The sequence below is a fragment of the Oncorhynchus mykiss genome, chromosome 11, assembly GCF_013265735.2.
Source record: "Oncorhynchus mykiss isolate Arlee chromosome 11, USDA_OmykA_1.1, whole genome shotgun sequence".
NCBI lineage: Eukaryota > Metazoa > Chordata > Actinopteri > Salmoniformes > Salmonidae > Oncorhynchus > Oncorhynchus mykiss.
The window spans coordinates 34,322,311-34,346,565 of record NC_048575.1 but is presented as its reverse complement, the minus strand read 5'-3'; the positions used below and the strand labels follow the sequence as shown (position 1 = coordinate 34,346,565).

General features: G+C 46.5%; 1 protein-coding gene across 14 annotated transcripts in view; it reads right to left on the bottom strand.

Annotated features, from left to right (window-relative positions):
- The window catches only part of LOC110535604 (sickle tail protein homolog), a 243,719-nt gene that overhangs the window by 80,992 nt on the left and 138,472 nt on the right, over positions 1-24,255 (bottom strand). Inside the window, exon 1 of one of the 14 annotated variants that reach the window (XM_021620703.2) lies at positions 1,907-2,199. The exons of the other annotated variants lie outside the window; for them this stretch is intronic. Within the exon in view, the coding sequence (XP_021476378.2) occupies positions 1,907-1,991 (85 nt within the window). The 5' untranslated portion in view covers positions 1,992-2,199. Of the gene's footprint in view, positions 1-1,906; positions 2,200-24,255 lie in introns of those variants that run through there. 14 annotated transcript variants of the gene reach the window in all.

Here is a 24,255-nt window from a genome sequence, read left to right as displayed (position 1 = left end):
CCCCCCCCCGTGCTGTAATTCTTCCAGGCTGTTGGTTCTCCGTAGGGCCGGGGCGTGGAGGATAAGAGAGGACGAGAGGACGAGAGGAGCGGCGGAGTGTGAGTAATAAAGCATGGTGATCTGTTGGCTTGTTCCTCGAGACTGCAGGTACAGCCATAATGTGTACTTGTCAAAGGCTCATGGGGAAACACATGGGCCTGGCTATGGCTAGGGAGGTTACCTCAGGATTCGTCCCTTTCTAGGTCAAGCACACAGCAGAGGAGATTAGAAAGTGGGCATTTTCAACAGACATGTTTCACTGCTTTGGTTTAACGGGGCATTTTGGGAATTGGTACATGACAATCAAAGCGGCAGGGTGTTGTTGTTTGAATCCCAGATTGGCCTTCATCATTGTTCATCATAAAAATCATTGTCAAGGGGTGCTTGATCAGCCCGATTGGGGGGAAACAAGCAAAACCATTATTTTCTGTACATCTGTTCACAGTCTTGAAATGGAAGATTCCTCAGGCTTTTACAACGAGGCCATACCAGCGCAGGCAATGAAGAGACGAGGCTTCTCACAAGACACACTGGCGGTGGTAACAGAAAGTCGCGAGTGTCGGGAATGCAAAAGAGAAACGTCGACAAGATGCACTCTCTCCATAGCACCTACAGCACCATCTCCAAGCTCAACGGCAGTCGTGTGAAAAGCGTCCAGCCACGGTATATCCTCATTGCTGTGTTATGTTCCCTCCCTCACCAAACAAAAGCACATGGGTGTAACACGACTTTCGGGTTCCAGCGTTGCGTTTCAGTCCGCTCTGCTTCGCCACACAGTAGTGTTTCCTATCGCATGGTGTTTTGGTCTGTCAATTACTGTCACCCAGTGTGACCACTTACTTCATCATTTGCTAACACGCGTGACTATTTCTATGTCTAAAAATACACTAAAGTGTTCTGTTAGTAAGTGCCGTACTAAAAAAAGTCACGTCCGAATTATGACTCATTGAACTCGAAACTCTTGTTTGAATGAGCAGGAAATACTTCAGAGGAAGGGAAATTTGCAATAACTATTTGGACTTTAATTAACCATCTGTGATAAAAGATGAAAGAAAACCATTACAGAGGTATTTTGGAGACCTTTTGTATTTCATTGACAAGATGTCGTCTCTGGAGTAGAGATCCAAGAGTTTGACTCTACACACACCCACTCGCATACAATCCTCGTATACGCTGCTGCTACTAAGTATTCAGACCCCTTGACTTCATTTTGAGACGTTACAGCCTTATTCTAAAATGGATGAAATCATATAAGGCTGTAACGTAACAAAATGTGGAAGAAGTCAAAGGGTCTGAATACTGTCCGAAGGCACTGTATCTACCTCTATCGATCCAGTATCCCTGCACATTGTAAATGTGGTACTGGAATTGACCCTGCATATAGTATGCTGGCTGACTTTATCTCGTTCTTCTTATTTCTTCTTTTATATAGTGTGTGTTTTTATTCTACCTTGCTAATTTTTTGTATTCCTTTGTTATTGACAACTGCGTTGTTGGGGTTAGAGGTTGCAAGAAAGGCATTTCACTGTGCTTGTGACATTAAATCTTGAACACCAACAGAACTGATAACGTGCATTCACCTGGATATATCCACCTACACAACTCACTGTAAACTCTGTCCAGATCAGTTAAGCACTGTTAATGGGGGTGTAATGTAGGTAGGAACATACCAGCAAACCATGCCGCGGGACGGGTAATGAAAGGGTATCCCGCCGCCCTTACCCTTCCTCTAGTTGAGTGTTGCAACATGGCTGACGTACTCACAGGGCTATTTTTAACTCCCAAATTACTGAGCTACTGTATCTACACGGAACACCACTAAGAAACTTTAAATCAGCCAATTCTATCTCAGTTTCAGGTTCCTTACCTTCTACAAGGCTTGAACATTCTAGAATAGAATAGAATACATCCTCCTCGCCTATCTCTTCAAGTCCTCCTCTCCCTTCTTCCATTTTATCACCAAACTGGGAGCGAGGAAAACGGGTCAGGAGAAATAGAAAAACAACACAGGCAACTGTTGACTTCCAAACTGCAGACAAGGCTCACGTGAAAAAAGGGCCTAGAGATCCGCCCAGAGCCACAGGGGCGACCAGTAGGGATTTAGAAAACAAACTGCATTCTAGGACACAGGAGGGACAGCAAGCACCTCTTCTCTGCCTCAGGCCAACCACTCACTGACTGCTTATTTGTGTAAGGTTGGGTATGTGTGCATGTGTACGTGAGAGGGAGAGAGAGTTTGCATGTGTGTGCAAGTTGCCTCCTCTCTATAGCCATCTGAAATAGGTTACTGGCATCGTTCAGTTAGAGAGTGGGCCCCAGCCCAACAGGTGTCTGATCCACTCTCTATCACACAAGCACGCACGCGCGCAGACACACACACGGCCCTCTCTGGTCTTTGTCACGACAGTATTTCTTATATGAGCTGACTCCTACTAAACCATTCCCTCTGATCTCATAGGGAACCTGACAGTGACAGGCTTGTGTCCAAATGGCACCCTAATCCCTTTATAGTGCTCTACTTTCGTCAAAAGAGAGATGTAACCAGGCATGTGTCCTACTTCTGGATTACGGCCAGTTGATACTCATCACACAAGGCGCTCAACTTGTCTTTGCTCAGCTGCTTTTTAAGTGACCGGCTGCCATCATAAGTACAGTCATGAAAATGGTTTTGTAACATATGCCACACATATGCATAACCTAACGACGCTGACCTGCTCAAGCAGTACAATAAGGGTCATGGAAGTCAAAAAATAATGAATCTCCATATTTAGATTTGTCTACATGTGTGAGTGTACTGTTGACTTGAAACATATATGTTTGCTATAAAGGACTGCAAACCTATACCCAACATTTTGGGACTTTTGTGTGTGTGTGTGTGTGTGTGTGTGTCTGAGCACACAAAGCCGAGCCAGATAAAAGATCATGTCAAACAAATGCAGAGAACTGGAACTGTCACCCGCTGACTCCCAGACAGACATCCAACCTTTGACCCAGAATCCCTATAGCATAGTATGGACACTGAGTGTACAAAAAATTAAGAACACCTTCCTCATGTTGAGTTGCATCCCCCCTTTTGCCCTCAGAACGGCCTCAGTTCGTCGGGACATGGACTCTACAAGGTGTCGAAAGTGTTCCATAGGAATGCTGGCCCATGTTGACGACAATGCTTCCCACAGTTGTGTCCAGTTGGCTGGATGTCCTTTGGGGTGGTGGACCATTCTTGACACACACAGGAAATTGTTGAGCGTGAACAACCCAGCAGGGTTGCAGTTCTTGACGCAAACCGGTGAGCCTGGCACCTCCTACAATAACCTGTTTAAAGGCACTCTGAATCTTTAGCCTTGCCCAGTCACCCTCTGAATGGCACACATACAAAATTAATGTCTCAATTGTCTCAAGGCTTAAAAATCCTACACTGATTGAAGTGGATTTAACAGGTGACATCAATAAGGGATCATGGCTTTTCACCTGGATTCACCTGGTCAGTCTGTCATGGAAAGAGCAGGTGTTCCTCATGTTCCATAAACTCAGTGTACAGTCGGGCAAAAAAGTATTTAGTCAGCCACCAATTGTGCAAGTTCTCTCACTTAAAAAGATGAGAGAGGCCTGTAATTATCATCATATGTACAATTCAACTAAGACAGACAAAATGAGAAAAAGAAATCCAGAAAATCACATTGTAGGATTTTTAATGAATTAATTTGCAAATTATGGTGGAAAATAAGTATTTGGTCACCTACAAACAAGCAAGATTTCTGGCTCTCACAGACCTGTAACTTCTTCTTTAAGAGGCTGCTCTGTCCTCCACTCGTTACCTGTATTAATGGCACCTGTTTGAACTAGTTATCAGTATAAAAGACACCTGTCCACAACCTCAAACAGTCACACTCCAAACTCCACTATGGCCAAGACCAAAGAGCTGTCAAAGGACACCAGAAACAAAATTGTAGACCTGCACCAGGCTGGGAAGACTGAATCTGCAATAGGTAAGCAGCTTGGTTTGAAGAAATCAACTGGGGAGCAATTATTAGGAAATGGAAGACATACAAGACCACTGATAATCTCCCTCGATCTGGGGCTCCATGCAAGATCTCACCCCGTGGGGTCAAAATGATCACAAGAACCGTGAGCAAAAATCCCACAACCACACGGGGGCACCTAGTGAATGACCTGCAGAGAGCTGGGACCAAAGTAACAAAGCCTACCATCAGTAACACACTATGCTGCCAGGGACTCAAATCCTGCAGTGCCAGACGTGTCCCCCTGCTTAAGCCAGTACATTCCCAGGCCCGTCTGAAGTTTGCTAGAGAGCATTTGTATGATCCAGAAGAAGATTGGGAGAATGTCATATGGTCAGATGAAACCAAAATATAACTTTTTGGTAAAAACACAATTTGTCGTGTTTGGAGGACAAAGAATGCTGAGTTGCATCCAAAGACGCCATACCTACTGTGAAGCATGGGGGTGGAAACATCATGCTTTGGGGCTGTGTTTCTGCAAAGGGACCAGGACGACTGATCCGTGTAAAGGAAAGAATGAATGGGGTCGTGTATTGTGAGATTTTGAGTGAAAACCTCCTTCCATCAGCAAGGGCATTGAAGATGAAACGTGGCTGGGTCTTTCAGCATGACAATGATCCCAAACACACCGCCCGGGCAACGAAGGAGTGGCTTCGTAAGAAGCATTTCAAGGTCCTGGAGTGGCCTAGCCAGTCTCCAGATCTCAACCCCATAGAAAATCTTTGGAGGGAGTTGAAAGTCCCTGTTGCCCAGCAACAGCCCCAAAACATCACTGCTCTAGAGGAGATTTGCATGGAGGAATGGGCCAAAATACCAGCAACAGTGTGTGAAAACCTTGTGAAGACTTACAGAAAACGTTTGACCTCTGTCATTGCCATCAAAGGGTATATAACAAAGTATTGAGATAAACTTTTGTTATTGACCAAATACTTATTTTCCACCATAATTTGCAAAGAAATTCATTAAAAATCCTACAATGTGATTTTCTGGATTTTCTTTCCTCATTTTGTCTGTCATAGATGAAGTGTACCAATGAGGAAAATTACAGGCCTCTCATCTTTTTAAGTGAGAGAACTTGCACATTTGGTGGCTTACTAAATACCTTTTTGCCCCACTGTATGTGGTATGTCGGTACCTGAACCAGTTAGTTTCTGCTTCTCAAATTCCAGACACTCAACCAACCTGCCCCTCTATACTCTGAACAAACAGCCCGATAGAAAATGACCCAGCAAAAGGTGGCGAATTATACAAACCAGTTAGCCAGAATCCCTTTAGTATACATGTACGGTAAGTTGGTACCTACAGTATTACCTAAACCACCCAACCAGTCAATTTCAAACAATGAAAACCTACACTATACTCACTCACTCACTTAACCAAACAGACCCTATTGTGAACACCCAGACGGAAAATGACCACGTACTCTGAGAAAGTCTTCAGAGGTGGCAAAAAGTAAAATGTCTCTACAGGCAAGTATCTAAAGAATGTCCTCTCTCCCATTTGCCACTGTTAAGTAAATGATAGACCCGTGCTTTTGTCGTCTCCAGTTGCTCCATGTACATGGTCCCAAATGGCGCCATCTACTCCCGATATAGTTTTTTTTTAAATAGTGCACTATATAGGGAACAGGTTGCCATTCGGGACACATCCCGTAGTCATTTATGGAGGAATGTATCAGGCACTACTCCCACTCTTCTGGTATGACTTATCCATTAACATGAAACAAAGAGCTGCAGTGTGCTACAACAGCAGAGCCCACATAGGGCATTACTATGAAGACGACAATCTGTTCTCCCCTGATGATATGGGATGCACAATGTCCATTCTTACGTGTTGAAAATGTTGAGCATAAGATCTGGACTATCAGTTGTCGAAACCCAATCCAAAGGTATATGGATGTTTTTTTTCCGCACCTTTTGGAAGAGCACCGTCTGACGGACACATCCACATGATCCATATCTCCCTCCCCTGCTTGTCGCAATGGGACTCACTCTCTGAGCACATGAAGGTTCTTTGTATTCTCGTCAGTCGCCTAGTTTTAGACCGTCTGATTCCTGCCACGTCCTTCACTAGAACTCATCACAGTGCCTACCTCCTTCCCATGGGCAGCCTGTCAAAGGGCCAATGCCACCCTGCCAGGGTTCTGCCATGCTCTGGACAGGATGGGTAGCGCACGGGAGTGTCCCAAATCGCACCCTATTCCTGATCTCGTGCACTACTTTTGACCAGAGCTTTTGATGGGCCCTTTAAGAGTGCCATTTGAGACAGGCAGTCTGGAGGTCACCTGCCGCGTCTGACAGTGCACAGAGAGGCTGATTTCTACATTGAGAGGAAGTTGATTGCTGATCTGTCCGACAAGCTCATTTCCATGCTGTTTTTTTTTTTAGCTCAATGAAAAGCACCTATTAATGCTCTCACAATGCAGCCCGGTCACATTTTTCACACACAGGAAACGTTTGAGCCCTCAACTCTTGGCCCCTGAGTGTATCTGCTTCAGTTTGTGCACGTTCCTGTCGTAAAAAAGATTTCCGTACATGTCGACACTTCCAACTTTCACACACATTCTTGAGTATTTGTAGTAGGGCAATAACTAGGACAAAGTCAAACGAAAACTATAGGGGAGATAGGATATGTAAACATGTAGAATTGTTGTCTCTAGTTTCATCGGCGTTGATCTACTTTATTAACCCCCATTGCAGCATGTACAGTATACACAGTCATGGGGGGGGGGGGGGGGGGGGGGGGGGATATTAAAATAACACCATAATAGGCAACGTACTCAGGCACATATTAATTTTCCAAAATAGTTTAGAAAATAACTGGAACCTCGTTGGTAAACCTGTCATCCAATCACGTGGGAGCTGACTTTAACTTCGAGTCCTAGACAGACTAACTCACCACTGCTCTGTTGAGATTCGAGAGGGTCCAGGGGTTGGCATCTCCCACTGAGCTCAGTAGAACTGCTATTGGTTCATTCACAGACCAACATCCTCCTTGCCTTCCCCACTCTTAAGACTGAAATGTAAAAAACAATCCTAACTTTAAGAATGAAGTTAAAACCACTCCTAACTTTAAGACTGAATCTATAATGCTGTTACAGTACTGTTACAACGTTATGTGAGGCTACTGTACAATGCTCAAGAGCTGATATCGTCCCATGTCGTCTCATGGGGCCTCCCTATACAATCTACTAAGACATCTTGAATAATCAATGGTGCAAGTACCCAGAACTGTTGGGAGGCCATTGTTGACATGAATACTATTTCTGCAGATGGCTGTTTCTCCCTGTCCTTAAAATACCACTTAACTTGAGTTGCCTCTATTCCCCCTTGACACCTCACTGTCTCCCACTTCCTTCCTCCCTCTCTTGCTCTTCCTCTGTCCCCAGTGAGTGTTCATGTGACCCGTGTCTTTGGTACCCAGTGGACAGTCTGTGCTCTGCACCGAACAGTGATGGGGGTCTGTATGGAGCCATGGCTGTGCCGTCTCCCTCTCACTAGCTGTATAATCCCAAAACTCCACCACACAGATAACCACATCTCATCTCCTCTCTGACTGTATCTGCTTCCTCTAGGGCTTTTCATTAAAATGTAGTCTCCACCGCCACAACTCAAACTCTCTTTACTCTAGCACCCTATTTCCTAAATATTGCACTACTTTTGACCAGGGCCTGTAGGGCTCTGGTCACAATTAGTGCACTAAATACACTGAGTGTACAAAACAATAAGGACACCGGTTCTTTCCGTGACATAGACTGACCAGGTGAATCCAGGTGAAAGCTATGATCCCTTATTGATGTCAGTTGTTAAATCCACTTCAATCCATGTAGATGAAAGGGAGGAGACGGGTTGAATAAGGATTTTAAGCCTTGAGGCAATTGATACATGGATTGTGCGTGTGTGCCATTCAGAGGGTGAATGGGAAAGACAAGATTTAAGTGTCTTTAAACGAGAGTATTAAAGAGTATTGTAGCAGGTGCCAGGCTCATCGGTTTGTGTCAAGAACTGCAACGCTGCTGGGTTTTTCACGCTCAACAGTTTCCCGTGTGTATCAAGAATGGTTCACCACCCCAAAGGATATCCAGCCAATTTGACACCACTGTGGGAAGCATTGGAGTCAACATGTGCCAGCATTCCTGTGGAACACTTTTGACGCCTTGTAGAGTCCATGCACCGACAAATTGAGGCTGTTCTGAGGGCAAAGTCGGGTGTGCAACTCAATATTAGGAAGGTGTTCTTAACGTTTTGTACACTCAGTGTATGTCTACACTCTCAGCACTTCAATCGAAATGGAAGGCTAATTATGGCAATTTTGCATTAAGATGTCTGAGAGAACGCAAACCTGACTGACCAGAGTTTCCTGTCTTCAATAAACAGATAGAGACATGTCTGCCAACCTGGATAGGCCGGGCACCAAAAGAGAGGAGCTAGATATGATATGAACCACTGTGTGTGTGTGTGTGTGTGTGTGTGTGTGTGTGTGTGTGTGTGTGTGTGTGTGTGTGTGTGTGTGTGTGTGAGAGAGAGAGAGGGAGACCGAGAGATTAAAAAAAAAAACAGAAAGAGATAGATACAAGAGTAGTTGAGGAAAAGTGTATAACTCATTTGCCTATCTGTAAGTGAAAATGCATATTAACACAAAGCTACAACACCAGTGGCCATCATATTCCAGTGAGGTACTTCAACTAAACAAATGATGCATTTTACATGATTCTATTGGTGCTCGATGGAATGGAATAGCTCTTTTCTCTGTGTGTCTTTAACTCGACAGCAAACTCAATATTCTCCCATTTGGAAAAGGCGGTGAGCTCCAATAAAGTTTTATTTCCTCTGTGAGAGAGGCCCTGCTAGCCAATAAGCCTGATCCTCTGTGAGAGAGGCCCTGCTAGCCAATAAGCCTGATCCTCTGTGAGAGAGGCCCTGCTAGCCAATAAGCCTGATCCTCTGTGTAGCAGAGGCCCTGCTAGCCAATAAGCCTGATCCTCTGCGAGAGAGGCCCTGCTAGCCAATAAGCCTGATCCTCTGCGAGAGAGGCCCTGCTAGCCAATAAGCCTGATCCTCTGTGTAGCAGAGGCCCTGCTAGCCAATAAGCCTGATCCTCTGTGTAGCAGAGGCCCTGCTAGCCAATAAGCCTGATCCTGTGTGTAGCAGAGGCCCTGCTAGCCAATAAGCCTGATCCTCTGTGTAGCAGAGGCCCTGCTAGCCAATAAGCCTGATCCTCTGTGTAGCAGAGGCCCTGCTAGCCAATAAGCCTGATCCTCTGTGTAGCAGAGGCCCTGCTAGCCAATAAGCCTGATCCTCTGTGTAGCAGAGGCCCTGCTAGCCAATAAACATGTCTTTATGAAAACAGATCAAACTTTAGATCTGACTCAAAAGAAAATTATTCAGCTAAAAAGAAACAGTCCGCATCACAACAAATCGCTTAGTAGATTTAATTTGTCTTATCATGCATCACCCACAACTCCCTCCCTCAGTCTCTGTCTGTCTGTCTGTCTGTCTGTCTCTTTCCCTCCCTCCCTCCCTCCCTCCCTCCCTCCCTCCCTCCCTCCCTCCCTCCTTCTCCCCATCCTCCCTGTTCCTGACAAACAGAGAGTCCAAACAGCTCTGATGTTGGCTCTGTCAGTCCTAATGAATGCGTCCCGATGGCTTTGTGGAGGAATAGAACCAACCGACAGCTCTCTCTCTGTTATTGCCTAGCTCCACTGAACATCATCAACCCACGGTGCCTGCTGAATGCTGACACAATGTGCTGTTGGAGTACCCAGGAGACATCCGTCAACTCCCCTTCTCCTCCCTTCCTCCTCCTCCTTCCTTCAGTAAACATCCATCCATCATTCCATTTGTGTGTATGCGAGGGTGACTTAACAGGTGACAAATGCACGGTGAGGTTTCCCCTCGGTGCAGATGATGGACCAGCTTCCCCACCCTCACTCCTAACCTTAACAATTAGTGGTGGGAAATGCTAAACTGACCCAAGATCAGCATCTAGAGGCACTTCACCCTACTCCTGCACATATGAAGTTGACATACACTCCCTTGAACAATGGGCCAGTCCCTGCACATGAACATGTTCTACCATAGGGGGTGCTGTTTGCTACAATCTAATAATACAGTTGGAGTCATGTAGAAAAATGGGTTAAAACCTGACCAAAATGGGTTAAAACCTGACAAAAGTGGATAGAGAGTGTGTATGTGTGTGTGGAGGGCCTGAAATGGGACAATGTGCTGCTGTTGCTCTTCCTCACTCAGTAATAATCTCAGAACACCTCTTTCGTAAGTCTGAAAACGGGCACACGTGTGCCTGTTATTCTCTCTGCTCAGCCATGGGTGGACTAACTCAACCCAACCCAAACCTTGCCTCAGGCCCTCCCTAACACAGCCCAGTCCAGAGATCTGCTGGCCTCCCTCCCTGCTCACCATCTATCTCTCATCAGACAGGCCCACAGAATCTTGAGGAGAGGAGGAGAGGAGGAGCAGAAGAGAAGAGAGGAGGAGGAGAGGGGCATCGCCTGAGATCAGATGTGACTGGGACATCCTGCCAGGAGAGAGAGAGTGGGGAGTGACTCTCACTCTCTTCCCCTGATTTCCTCCCCAACTCTCCCTCTCCTCCCCTTGCTAGGAGAGTTGTTCCTGGGGCTGTGAGTCACTCAAGGCTGGGCCCCGGCCTCCAGACCTCCAGAGCAACCACTAACATAGCAGAGAAGTTATCTCACCGGGTGCTACTGTATATGAAATGGATATTATCCCCTCCTCTGCACGTATCGCTGAGACTGAGCACTATATATAAAGTATCAGAGGAGTGGGATATCTTACCCACTAAATGGACAGATTTCAAGATCATGTCCGTGACTTCCTCCTGCAAATACAATAAGAAATCGTTATAGTTGAACATCATGGTGGGAGGCTTAAAGGTCCAATGCAGCCATTTTTTATCTCAATATGAAAACATTTCTGGGTATCAATTCAGTGCCTTACTGTGATTGTTTTCAATAAAAATGGTCAAAAAGAAACAAAAATTGCTTCAAAGCAAGAGCAATTTCTCAAGCAAGACTTCTGCTAGGACTGTATGGGAGTGGTCTGACTACGGAGGGGAAAACTGAACATCAGCTGTTATTGGCAGAGAGGTTTGGAACTCTCTTTTTTATTGGTCTATTAACTCATTTAATGCCTGGTGATGTCACCAGCCAGGCCAAAACTCCATCCCACCAAAACAACATTTCAGGCGGTCTTTTCAAACAGCTCTTACATTTTGTAACCTAAAAGTGTGGAAATATATATAAAACATAGAAAAATCACATTTCTGACTGAACTGGGCCTTTAAGACTGTAATAGTGAATCCCAAACTAGTCAATAACTGCTTACAGTACAGGGAACTGCATGCTCACATACTGTATACACCTCTAGAGAACAAACAGAAAGAGAGTGTATGGCATTGATCTGTCTATCAGTCCATCTGAGTGACAGTTGAGACTCGGTGGTTGGACAGTTGAGGAACCTCAGTAGCAGCCTATGACGTTGCCAAATTTAAAATTGAATCCAATGAACTGTATTCCTTGTCCCCGCTGATGCCTGACAAGTAATGCTAGCCTAATATCCCCAGAGAAGCCAATCATTTAGTGAGATCGTGGACCTAAAGCACTTCACTACCAAGCCGCCAAGTAGACCCCCCGAGGTCCACTGAGGCTGAGCCAGAACTATTAAGTCAACAATCATAACATTATAAAAAGGTTTTGTATAGCAGACGTGTTTGTTCTTGGTGATAACATACCTCTTATCTTTTGGCAGGAGGCGCAAGATTACACCCCCCCCCCCCCCCCCCCCCCCTCTTTCTCTCTCTCTCCTTCTCTCATACCTGTGAGGGTCGTAAAGACAGGAGGCACGTCACAGGGATAAGTTGAATCTCAGGAGCGGGCCCAGTGGACAATAGACTGGATCAGCTGTCCACATAAGAATAAACTCGTGCCAAAGAAAAGAGAGAGAGAGAGAGAGAGAGAGAGAGAGAGAGAGAGAGAGAGAGGGAGAGAGAGAGAGAGAGAGAGAGAGAGAGAGACTCACAAAGAGACAATAACTTGTCTAATCTATACAGCTGTGGTAGGTGGTACACATAGTTTATGCAGCTCCCATACTGGTTCTGTTTTAGTGTGTCTTTTAATATGACGGTCCTTGCAGTCAAGTTTATTTAAAAGTGAGTTTGCTGCAATTGGCTCTCTCCATAGTGATGAGCAGCTTAAGGGCCATGACTTGCCAGCCAGCCAGCCAGTCAATCACACATTCATTACTTATTTTTCTTTCCTGCACCACCTGCCTCTCTCCTCTCTGACTCTCTCCATCTTTCTTTGTCTCTCTCTCTCTCTCTCGCTCTCCCTCCCTGCCTCCCTCCCTCCCACGTCCTCTATCACCCTCCATCTCTCCCTTGCCTCTGGACATGCCAGGCTAGACTTCGCTGGCCACAGACCTCATTTGCAACCCCAGGTTCATCTGTAACCCCACAGGTCCAGCAGTACAGTGCAAATATGAAATAAATGATACAAATCGATGTGGAACTTCCTAGGGGTTTAACTGCGCTTCCTCCAGTTGCGTCCTCCAGGCCGTCATAGTTCTATCTTTCCTGTCTGTCTCTTTCTCTCTCAAGAACATTTGAGAACTACCAAAGGGCACTTAAACTGCGATTTGCATTACGTATCCCAGTTATCTTCTGGGACAGTCCATGATATAAACACAGAGGATTGTTGGCACCGTTATCTAGCTAGGTGTGTTGACATGAGGACTAGTTGAGTTGATAAATGATGCAGGTGGCAGAGCGTTGTGAAATACTTTGTGGTGGAGCAACTTGCACTGAGAACACTGGAGCGTCTGTCTCAATGTGTATCTGTGAAACATGCTGTGTGTGTGTGTGCGTGTGCGTGTGTGTGTGTGTGTGTGTGTGTGTGTGTACATGGGAGGAAAGGAGGGATTCCTGAGCACCAAGGTAAATACAATTCAAATAATTCCCCAACTACCAAAGCAATGATTCAAAATGGGATTCAGAATTGTGAAGCAAGGGCGTTAGTAAGTTGAAGGTTCTTCATATGTTTGGACATGTATCCGAAGTAAATCCCACTCCTGCAGAGACATTGTTCTGTAGCTTGGGGGTGAAAGTCTCCACCAACAACAGCCATGAGGTCAGAGAAACGAACCAGGTGGCAGAGCATTATGAAATACCCTGTGGTGGAACAACACATGAAGAACCCTAGCTTCTGTCTCACTGTTTACTTGTGAAACCTGCTGTGTTTGTGTGTGTGCCTGTGTGTGCCTGCCTGCGTGTGTGCGTGCGTGCGTGCGTGCGTGCGCGCGCGCGTGCGCGCGTGCGTGTGTGTGTGTGTGTGAGTGCGTGTGCATGACTGCGTGTGACTGCACCCAGGCATGGGTTGTATTGAGGAGTAAGGGGTTGGTGGTGTGTTTGGTGGCAGGCTGCCCATCTCTAGTGAGAGTGATGGAGTGAAGGAGAGACGGAGGGATTCCTGAGCACTGGCCAGACTGTTCAAACATGTTAGTACGTTACATTCCCCAACTATCAATAGACATGGGCTTCAAAAACAAGGGCGTTATTAGGTTGAAAGTTCTGCATATGTGTGGGCATGCATACTGAGTGAATCCCCCTCCTGCAGAGACATTGTTCTGTAGCTTGGGGGCGAAAGTCTCCACCAACAACAGCCTGAGGTCAGAGAAACGAACCACACCTTGAATTGCTTCCCAAGTTTACACAGCAAGCGTGGGTGAGCTACAGTCACAAAACTGGTGTCACTTCTAAAACCCAAAGGTGGCCCATGCAATAACAGTTTACCAACACGAAACAGAAACACGTCCCACACTTCCATATAAAACCTCTATGTAAGTGATAGAGGAGGTCTAATGGTGAAGGGAATAAGTAGCTTTGTTCCCACCAGAGAGGGAAAGAGTCACCACAGACTTTAACTGGCTCACCAGAGCGGAGCCAGAGGCTTTGTCCCAAATGACACCCTAGTCCCTGTTTAGTGCACTACCTTTATTCAATTGAATAGGGAATATGGTGCCATTTGGGATGTAGACAGAATCCACAGTCAAGCAGGAATGAGATCATGTGATGTATGGCGGGAGAGGACTGAGACGAAGTGAATGGCTCAGTGGCTGGCTCTGTCTAACCACACTGCTGCAGTGTCAATTACTGATGTTACTCTGCCTGGCTGTAATAGTTACTCCTGTGTGGGTAGCGCCCCCCAGTGTTAGGGACATAGGAGTGTCAGAGAGTGACTTTCTATAAACGTTCTTAACAATTTAAAATAAAGGCTACCTTATTGTAAAGTGTTACATAAACGTTTTATATTGTGACCCATCAAAATCTTTCCGAGTTTTCTTGTGATCCACAATGTTGTCTAGGCTCAAGCCACAACAAAAGAATTCAAGCCCCCATTAGGGAAATGCTGCTTCAAAACATAGCTATAAGACTACCTCAGCTCTTCGTGAAGTTGGTCTGTTTGAATGACATTGTCACCCTTGAACGCAGCTTATTTACACTATTTTCTACATTGTCGAATACTAGTGAAGACATCAAAGTGTGAAATAACACATATGGAATCATGTAGTAACCCAAAAAGTGTTGAACAAATCAAAATATATTTTTGAATTTAGATTCTTCAAGGTAGCCACCCTTTTCCTTGATGACAGCTTTGCACACTCTTGGCATTCTGTCAACCAGCTTTATGAGATAGTCACCTGGAATTAACAGGTGTGCCTTGTTAAAAGTTAATTTGTGGAATTTATTTCTTTCTTAATGCATTTAAGCAAATCAGTTGTGTTGTGACAAGGTAGGGGTGATATACAGAAGATAGCTCTATTTGGTAAACGACCAAGTCCATATTATGGCAAGAACAGCTCAAATAAGCAAAGAGAAACGACAGTCCATCAGTACTTTAAGACATAAAGTACAGTCAATCCGGAAAATTTCAAGAACATTGAAAGTTTCTTCCAGCGCAGTAGCAAAAAAACATCAAGCGCTACAATAAAATTGACCCAGAATTACCTCTGCTGCAGAGGAGAAGAGTTACCAGCCTCAGAAATTGCAGCCCAAATAAATGACTCACAAAGAAAAAGTAACCGACACATCTCAACATCAACTGTTCAGAGGAGAATACGTGAACCAGGCCTTCATGGTCAAATTGCTGCAAACAAACCACTACTAAAGGACACCGATAAGAAGAAGATACTTGCTTTGGCCAAGAAACAGAGGCAATGGATATTAGACTGGTGGAAATGTGTCCTTTGGTCTGATGAGATGCTGAGTAGGTGAATGGATGATCTCTGCATGTGTGGTTCCCACCGTGAAGCATGGAGGAGGAGGTGTGGTGGTGTGGGGGTGCTTTTCTAGTGACACTGTCAGTGATTTATTTAGAATTCAAGGCACACTTAACCAGCATGGCTACCACAGCATTCTTCCGCGATACGCCATCCCATCTGGTTTGTGCTTAGTGGGACTATCATTTGTTTTTCAACAGGACAATAACCCAACACACCTCCATGCTGTGTAAGGGCTATTTTACAAAGAAGGAGAGTGATGGAATGCTGCATCAGATGACCTGGCCGGTGTAATCACCCGTCTTCAACCCAATTGAGATGGTTTGGGATGATTTGGAGCGCAGTGTGAAGGAAAAGTAGCCAACAAGTGCTCAGCATATGTGGGAACTCCTTCAAAACTGTTGGAAAAGCATTCCAGGTGAAGCTGGTTGAGAGAATGCCAAGAGTGTGCAAAGTTGTCATCATGGCAAAGGGTGGCTAACTTTGAAGAATCTCAGATATAAAACATATTTTGATTTGTTTAACACTTTTTTGGTTACTACATGATTCCATATATATGTTATTTCATAGTTTTGATGTCCTCACTATTTTTCTACAATGTAGAAATTAGCAAAAATAAAGAAAAACCCTTCAATGAGTTGGTGTGTCCCACCTTTTGACTGGTACTGTAAATGCTACCTTAATCAGAAAGAATGAATGGAGGAATGAATGAAATTCATTGAGGGGAGGGGTTTGTATTTCACAGTATTTTAATTTAATTACAAGGGATTGGTGCAAGCAGGTCAGCTGACAGTATATTAACTAATATTTGGTGTTTTATATCACTTGCACTTGTAGAGGCCTTACAAAAGGCTTCCAAACTGGCAGCAACTACAGGGCAAAACAGACCAAAAGGACATGGCTCAACCATTTAAGTTTTAAGATTAGCTGCTACTCCAATATGTCATCTGTACATTTGAAGTTGATGGGGCACTATAACAACATTGGAATTAAATTGGTAGAGAATTCTCACTCACGGGTGCAACAAATATAGCCTCTTACAAAGCACAACAGTAATATCATGAACCCACTAGTGGTCAAAAGGCTTTTGGCGCTCCAAAAATACGGTGCGGTACTGTACTCTGTGGGGTGGAAAAACAGCAATTTTCCCACAATGCACCATCATTTACAGTATGCTGTAGTAAAGTGTTTCAGAGTTTTTTTTTCTGTTAATAATACCTAAAATTACCGTATAAATTACAGTTTTTCGTAACAGTGTAGGAATAGAACGACTAATTGAAATTATTTGGCCTTCTCAGCCTTGAACATATAGACATAGAAAGACCCAAACCAAACAAGGTAAAGTTGAGACCTGTTCGATTGTGAGGAACAACAGATTATTGCTTTGTGTTATGTTAGCTAAATGCTAATTCTCTTAGCGAACTAGCGTGTAGCGACATATTTACATCATTACATGCTCTGGTGGAGAGAGGAGGCTACAGTTACACTCTTAACAATGAGCTAGAGGCAGGTAGGGGGTCTAAAATAAGACTACTTGTTTTAAAAAAAGAGAGACAATTCTGTAATTTTGAGAGAGAGAGAGAGAGAGAGAGAGAGAGAGGGGGAGAGAGAGATGGGTGATTCTAACTGTTTCAGAACTCTGGGAACAGTGGCTAGCGGACCTCACGGGATAGGAGCAATCTGATTTGCTCCTGATGACATCATTCAATAACAGGCCCCATCCCAGTTGTGCGATGTCATCAGTACTGAGGTATGTCAGTGATGTAATGATGGGAGGGCCGTCACACCACGGACAGTGGGGCTGAGCAGAAGCACCCCTCTCCTCTCCTCTTCTCTTTCATTTTCTCTCCCTTTCCTCTCTCTCTCTCTCTCTCTCTCTCATTTCTCTTCCAGACTCTTCTCCTTCAACTCCTTTCCCAGCTCATTGGGTGTTTATTAGTCCTTAAAAATGCAGGACTCAAACTGTACCATTTATCCTCCGGCATATCTCCTCTCATGCCCAGAGAAGGGAGACACAGCAGGGGTGTCAAATCGGTTAAGCCCCCTTCCTGTCCATCTCTTATGGAGGTTTAATTAAAATATGGTTCACAGATCCTAAGTCTCTCCCGCAGGCTGAGGCAGGGAAGAGGAAACCATGGTAACCACAGAGGCTATGCTGCTGATTATGTCCCAAGATCAGCTCTCTGGCCTCTACCTCACAGGGCTACAGCAAACAGACACTACACGCTTCACACATGCACGCACACACACGCACGCACGCACGCGCACACACACACACACACACACACACACACACACACACACACACACACACACACACACACACACACACACACACAGTGTGGCCTTCTGAGTAGAGACTGGGCAGTGGGCGCTAAGCACTTGTATTTCATTCCATTTGAATTTATTTATTTCATTTTTGGAGGATGGACAAGCATATCCGATTTTTAATCACACACTTTGTGTGTGGTGTGTGTCTGTGTGTGTGCACGTGTGGGCAACACGTGCATGCATGTGTATGCACCCGGTATGTGTGTGTGTGAGTGTGTATGTGTGCACGTGGTGTGATTGTGTGTGTGTGTGTGTGTGTGTGTGTGTGTGTGCGCGCGGCCAGGGAGGACAGCCTAAGCTCAAGCGGATTAGTATAGAAACTCTGGCCCTAATCAACGAGCGCCACAGCAGCGCTGAGTCCAGCGCTGAGTCCAGATTACTGGCCCATAGATAATACTAAATGACCACATACAGTGAGCTCTAAAAGTATTGGGACAGTGACACATTTTTTGTTGTTTTGGCACTGTACTCTTGATTTAATATGATACAATGATGATGAGGTTAAAGTGCCGACTGCCAGCTTTAATTTGATCCATATCGGGTGAACCATTTAGAAATTACAACACTTTTTGTACATAGTCCCGCCATTTTAGTGAACCAAAAGCATTGGGACAAATTCACTTATACAGCGGCTTGCATTTTTTGTATTTAGTTGCCTTACAACCTGGAATTAAAATATATATTTTTTTTTTTGGGGGGGGGGGGGGGTTGTATCATTTGATTTACACAACATGCCTACCACTTTGAAGATAAAAAATATTTTTTGTGTGTGAAACAAACAAGAAATAAGACAAAAAAACAGAAAACTTGAGCAATGAAAAACTATTCACCCCCCCAAAATCAATACTTTGTAGAGCCACCTTTTGCAGCAATTACAGCTAGCTGCAAGTCTCTTGGGGTATGTCTCTATAAGCTTGGCACATCTAGCCACTGGGATTTTTGCCCATTCTTCAAGGCAAAACTGCTCTAGCTCATTCAAGTTGGATGGGTTCCACTGGTGTACAGCAATCTTTAAGTCATACCACAGATTCTCAATTGGATTGAGTTCTGGGCTTTGACTAGGCCATTACAAGACATTTCAATGTTTTACCTTAAACCACTCGAGTGTCGCTTTAGCAGTATGCTTAGGGTCATTGCTCTGCTGGAAGGTGAACCTCTGTCCCAGTCTCAAATCTCTGGAAGACTGAAACAGGTTTCCCTTAAGAATTTCCCTGTATTTAGCTCCACCCATCATTCCTTCAATTCTGACCAGTTTCCCAGTCCCTGCCGATGAAAAACATCCCCACAGCATGATGCTGCCACCACCATGCTTCACGGTAGGGATGGTGTTCTCGTGGTGATGAGAGGTGTTGGGTTTGCGCCAGACATAGCGTTTTCCTTGATGGACAAAAAGCTACATTTTAGTTTCATCTGACCAGAGTACCTTCTTCCATATGTTTCAGGAGTCTCCCACATGCCTTTTGGCGAACACCAAATGTGTTTGCTTATTTTTTCTTTAAGCAATGGCTTTTTCTGGCCACTCTTCTGTAAAGCCCAGCTCTGTGGAGTGTACGGCTTAAAGTGGTCCTATGGACCGATTCTCCGCTGTGGATCTTTGCAGCTCCTTCAGTGTTATCTTTAGTCTCTTTGTTGCCTCTCTGATTAATGCCCTCTTTGCCTGGTCCGTGAGTTTTGGTGGGCTGCCTTCTCTTGGCAGGTTTGTTGTGGTGGATTTAATGGTGCTCTGTGGGATGTTCAACGTTTCGGATATTTTTTTATAACCCAACCCTGATCTGTACTTCCCCACAACTTTGTCCCTGACCTGTTTGGGGAGCTCCTTAGTCTTCATGGTGCCGCTTGCAGACTCTGGGGCCTTTCAGAACAGGTGTATATATACTGAGATTATGTGACAGATCATGAGACACTTGAAGGTAATTGGTTGCACCAGATCTTATTTAGGGGCTCCATAGCAAAGGGTGTGAATACATATGCACGCACCACTTTTCCATTTATTTATTTATTTTTTCATTTCACTTCACCTATTTGGACTATTTTGTGTATGTCCATTACGTGAAATCCAAATAAAAATCCATTTAAATTACAGGTTGTAACGCAACAAAATAGGAAAAACAACAAGGGGAATGAATACTGTTGCAAGGCACTGTATGTGCATTAAAGTAGTGAAAAGTTTTGTATTTGGTCCCATATTCACAGCACGCAACGACTACATCAAGCATGTGACTCTACAAACCTGTTGGATGCATTCGCTGTTTGTTTTGTTTTGCGTTTCAGAATATTTAGTTTTGCATTTCAGAATATTTAACACTTCTATGTTAATGTGGATGTTACCATGATTACAGATAGTCCTAAATGAATCTAAAATAATTTTGAGTGAGAAAGTTACAGATGCACAAATATCATACCCTTCATACATGATCTCCTCTCACCATTACAATAACAGGGGAGGTTAGCATTTATGTGGCGGTATGATATTTATGCCTATACACTTTATCCATGGTCTGAATGGTACTTATTACATACATAGCCAAGCTTTTCTCAACTCCACCATGTACTGTACATCACATCAAAGGAGTTGAGCGGAGACGACTGCGGGTGGAGATGACCGTGGGTGGACTGAACCTCCGACTAACGATCGATAGTCGCTGTCAATCGAACCCTTACCGGGTACCTGTGTTTGTCCTCTGTAGCTGCGTGCCTTTCTTTGTTTGCTGAAATCCATACTTTTTAATAAAACTTCTGTCAAGTACAACCACCGACTGTTTCCTCGTATCGACTGACAGCGGTTCGATGCAGTTGGAGGTACACTCATTTGTTGCATTGCCAACTCTACCGAGGTGTACATATTGTGGAGTTGAGAAACCCAGCTAACAAAACACACAATGTTATGCAATCTCACACAGCAGCTATAGGTTGAATGTTACAAAGAGTGTACCAAACATTAGGGACACCTTCCTAATATTAATTTACACCTTCCCCTTTTTGCCCTCAGAACAGCCTGAAATCGTCCGGGCATGGACTCCACAAGGCGTCGAAAGCGTTCGACAGTGATGCTGCACCATGTTGACTCCAATGCTTCCCACAGTTGTGTCAAGTTGGCCGGATGTCATTTGGGAGGTGGACCATTCTTGATACACACAGGAAACTGTTGAGTGTGGAAAGCCCAGCAGCGTTGTAGTTCTCGACACCTGGCACCTACTACCATGCCCAATCACACTCTGAATGACTGACATACACAATCCATGTCTCAATCGTCTCAAGGCTTAAAAAACCTTCTTTAACCTCTCCTCTCCTTCATCTACACTGATTGAAGTGGATTTAACAAGTGATCATAGCTTTCACCTGGTCAGTCTATGTCATGGAAAGAGCTGTTTGTACACTCAGTATATTTCTCATCTCATATCCCCCACAACACCTCTCAACACACATAACACACATAACACTACGTGTGGCTGGCCCCATCAGGAATTCAACCCACAGTCCTGGCATTGCAAGCACCATGTTCTACCAACTGAGCCACACGGGACCATTTTCACTATAGTGAATGATACGCAGTTATATTGAGTCCATCTAACTGGGGCTCATCAATACTCCGAGGAAGACACCCATCCATTATGGTTGCAGACAGTCTCTATAAATGTAGATAGAGAAAGTGGCCATAATTAAACTCATTAAGAGCCCTCCATCATGATCACCATGCTGACAGAAGGTTCATCCCAAATGGCAGCCTATTCCCTACATGTATGGCATAGAGTACCATTTTGGCATGCAGTGTCTAAGTCCATCAAAGCAGAGATGCCGGCCCATGGCTGCCATCCATATGTCAGGGGCTAATAGATATTCAGTGGCCACTGGTTAAAAACAAGAGTTAATTTCAAACTGACTGAGGTTAATACTGATTCCTAACTTCACTTATGTTAGAATCGGATGTTAGAATAAGAGTCAGATCGTCGCTGCTTTACATTCAAGCGGTCCTCGGAACCGGTCCAGTTGATTGGGTTGGTGTCTAGTGAATGGACGGACAATGACAAACTCAGGCCCTAGAGAGTGAGGTTGAGGGTTAAGTAAAAATGTCATCGGCGCAACCGCCAAAACAGTCCCTGCCCCTGGGTGGGTCCACAGTTCCATAGTCTGGGATATCAGTGTCAGAAGCACACTGTCACGTTCTGACCTTTATTCCTTTGTTTTGTCTTTATGTTATGTGTGTGTGCATTTTAGGGAGTGGTGGATTTTCTTTTCTTTAACTTGGCACCCTGTGGTTTTTGGTTCAGTCTTTGTGTGTCTGCACCAGATAGAACTGTTTCGGTTGTCACTTTGTTGTTTTGTATTTTTGAAGTGTTCAGTTGTTTATTAAAAAGATGAACACTAACCACGCTGCGCTTAGGTTCTCTCCTTCTTCCACCCAAGACAGCCGTTACAGAACCACCCACCAAAAAAGGACCAAGCAGCGTGGTAACAGGCAGCAGCAGCAGGAGCAGCGCTATAAGGAGGAATGGACATGGGAGGACATTCTGGACGGCAAGGGTTGCTACACATGGGAGGAGATCCGAGCGCACGGTGTCCCCGGTGCGTGTGCATAGCCCGGTGCGGTACATTCCAGCTCCTCTTATTGGCCGGGCCAGAGAGGGCATCGAGCCAGGTGCCATGAAACAGGCTCTACGCATCTGGTCTCCAGTGTGTCTCCCTGTGCCGGCGTACATGGCACCACCCTTACGCATGGTGTCCCCGGTTCGCCAGCACAGCCCAGTGCGGGCTATTCCACCTCGCCGCACTGGCCTGGCTACGGGGAGCATTCAACCAGGTAAGGTTGGGCAGGCTCGGTGCTCAAGAGCTCCAGTGCGCCTGCACGGTCCGGTTTATCCGGTGTCACCTCCACGCACCAGCCCTCCGGTGGCAGCCCCCCGCACCAGGCTGTCTCCGTCTTCTCCCTTCAGGTTCTCTCGCCTGTCCTGTGATGCCAGTCTCCCGTCTGTCCTGAGCCGCCAGAGTCTCCCGTCTATCCTGAGCCGCCAGAGTCTCCCATCTGTCCTGAGCGGCCAGAGCCGCCAGTCTGTCCTGAGCCGCCAGAGCCACCAGTCTCTCCTGAGCCGCCAGTCTGTCCTGAGCCGCCAGAGCCGCCAGTCTGTCCTGAGCCGCCAGAGCTACCAGTCAGCCAGGAGCCGCCAGAGCCGCCAGTCAGCTAGGAGCCGCCAGGAGCCGCCAGTCAGCCAGGAGCCGCCAGTCAGCCAGGAGCCGCCAGACAGCCAGGAGCCACCAGAGCTGTCAGCCAGCCAGGAGCCTCCAGAGCCATCCAGAGCCGTCAGCCAGCCAGGAGCCTCCAGAGCCGTCAGTCAGCCAGGTGCTTTCAGAGCCATCAGTCAGCCAGGAGCTGCCAGAGCCGTCAGTCAGCCAGGACCTGCCAGAGCAGTCAGCCAGCCAGGAGCTGCCAGAGCCATCAGTCAGCCAGGGGATGCCAGAATCGCCCTTCACTCCGGAGCTGCCGGAGTTTTCCGCCTGTCCGGCGCTGCCGGAGTCTCCCGTCCATTCGGGACCCATTTCTAGGGTCCCCAGTCCGAGGTCGGCGGCGAGGGTCGCCGCTCGTAAGAGGCCACGGAGGCGGACAATGAGGCGGAGAAAAACTGTGGTGAAGTGGGTTCCACGTCCCCCGCTACGGGGAGCATTCAACCAGGTAAGGTTGGGCAGGCTCGGTGCTCAAGAGCTCCAGTGCGCCTGCACGGTCTGGTTCATCCGGTGTCACCTCCACGCACCAGCCCTCCGGTGGCAGCCCCCCGCACCAGGCTGTCTCCGTCTTCTCCCTTCAGGTTCTCTCGCCTGTCCTGAGCCGCCAGAGTCTCCCGTCTGTCCTGAGCCGCCAGAGCCGCCAGTCTGTCCTGAGCCGCCAGAGCCGCCAGTCTGTCCTGAGCCACCAGAGCCACCAGACTATCCTGAGCCGCCAGAGTCTCCCGTCTGTCCTGAGCCGCCAGAGTCTCCCGTCTGTCCTGAGCCGCCAGAGTCTCCCGTCTGTCCTGAGCCGCCAGAGCCGCCAGTCTGTCCTGAGCCGCCAGAGCCGCCAGTCTGTCCTGAGCCGCCAGAGCCACCAGTCTCTCCTGAGCCGCCAGAGCCGCCAGTCTGTCCTGAGCCGCCAGAGCCGCCAGTCTGTCCTGAGCCACCAGAGCTGCCAGTCTATCCTGAGCCGCCAGAGCCATCAGTCAGCCAGGAGCCCCCAGAGCCGCCAGTCAGCTAGGAGCCGCCAGAGCCGCCAGTCAGCCAGGAGCCGCCAGTAAGCCAGGAGCCGCCAGAGCCGCCAGTCAGCCAGGAGCCGCCAGGAGCCACCAGTCAGCCAGGAGCCACCAGAGCTGTCAGCCAGCCAGGAGCCTCCAGAGCCATCCAGAGCCGTCAGCCAGCCAGGAGCCTCCAGAGCCGTCAGTCAGCCAGGAGCTTCTAGAGCCGTCAGTCAGCCAGAAGCTGCCAGAGCCGTCAGTCAGCCAGGAGCTGCCAGAGCAGTCAGCCAGCCAGGAGCTGCCAGAGCCATCAGTCAGCCAGGGGATGCCAGAATCGGCCTTCACTCCGGAGCCGCCGGA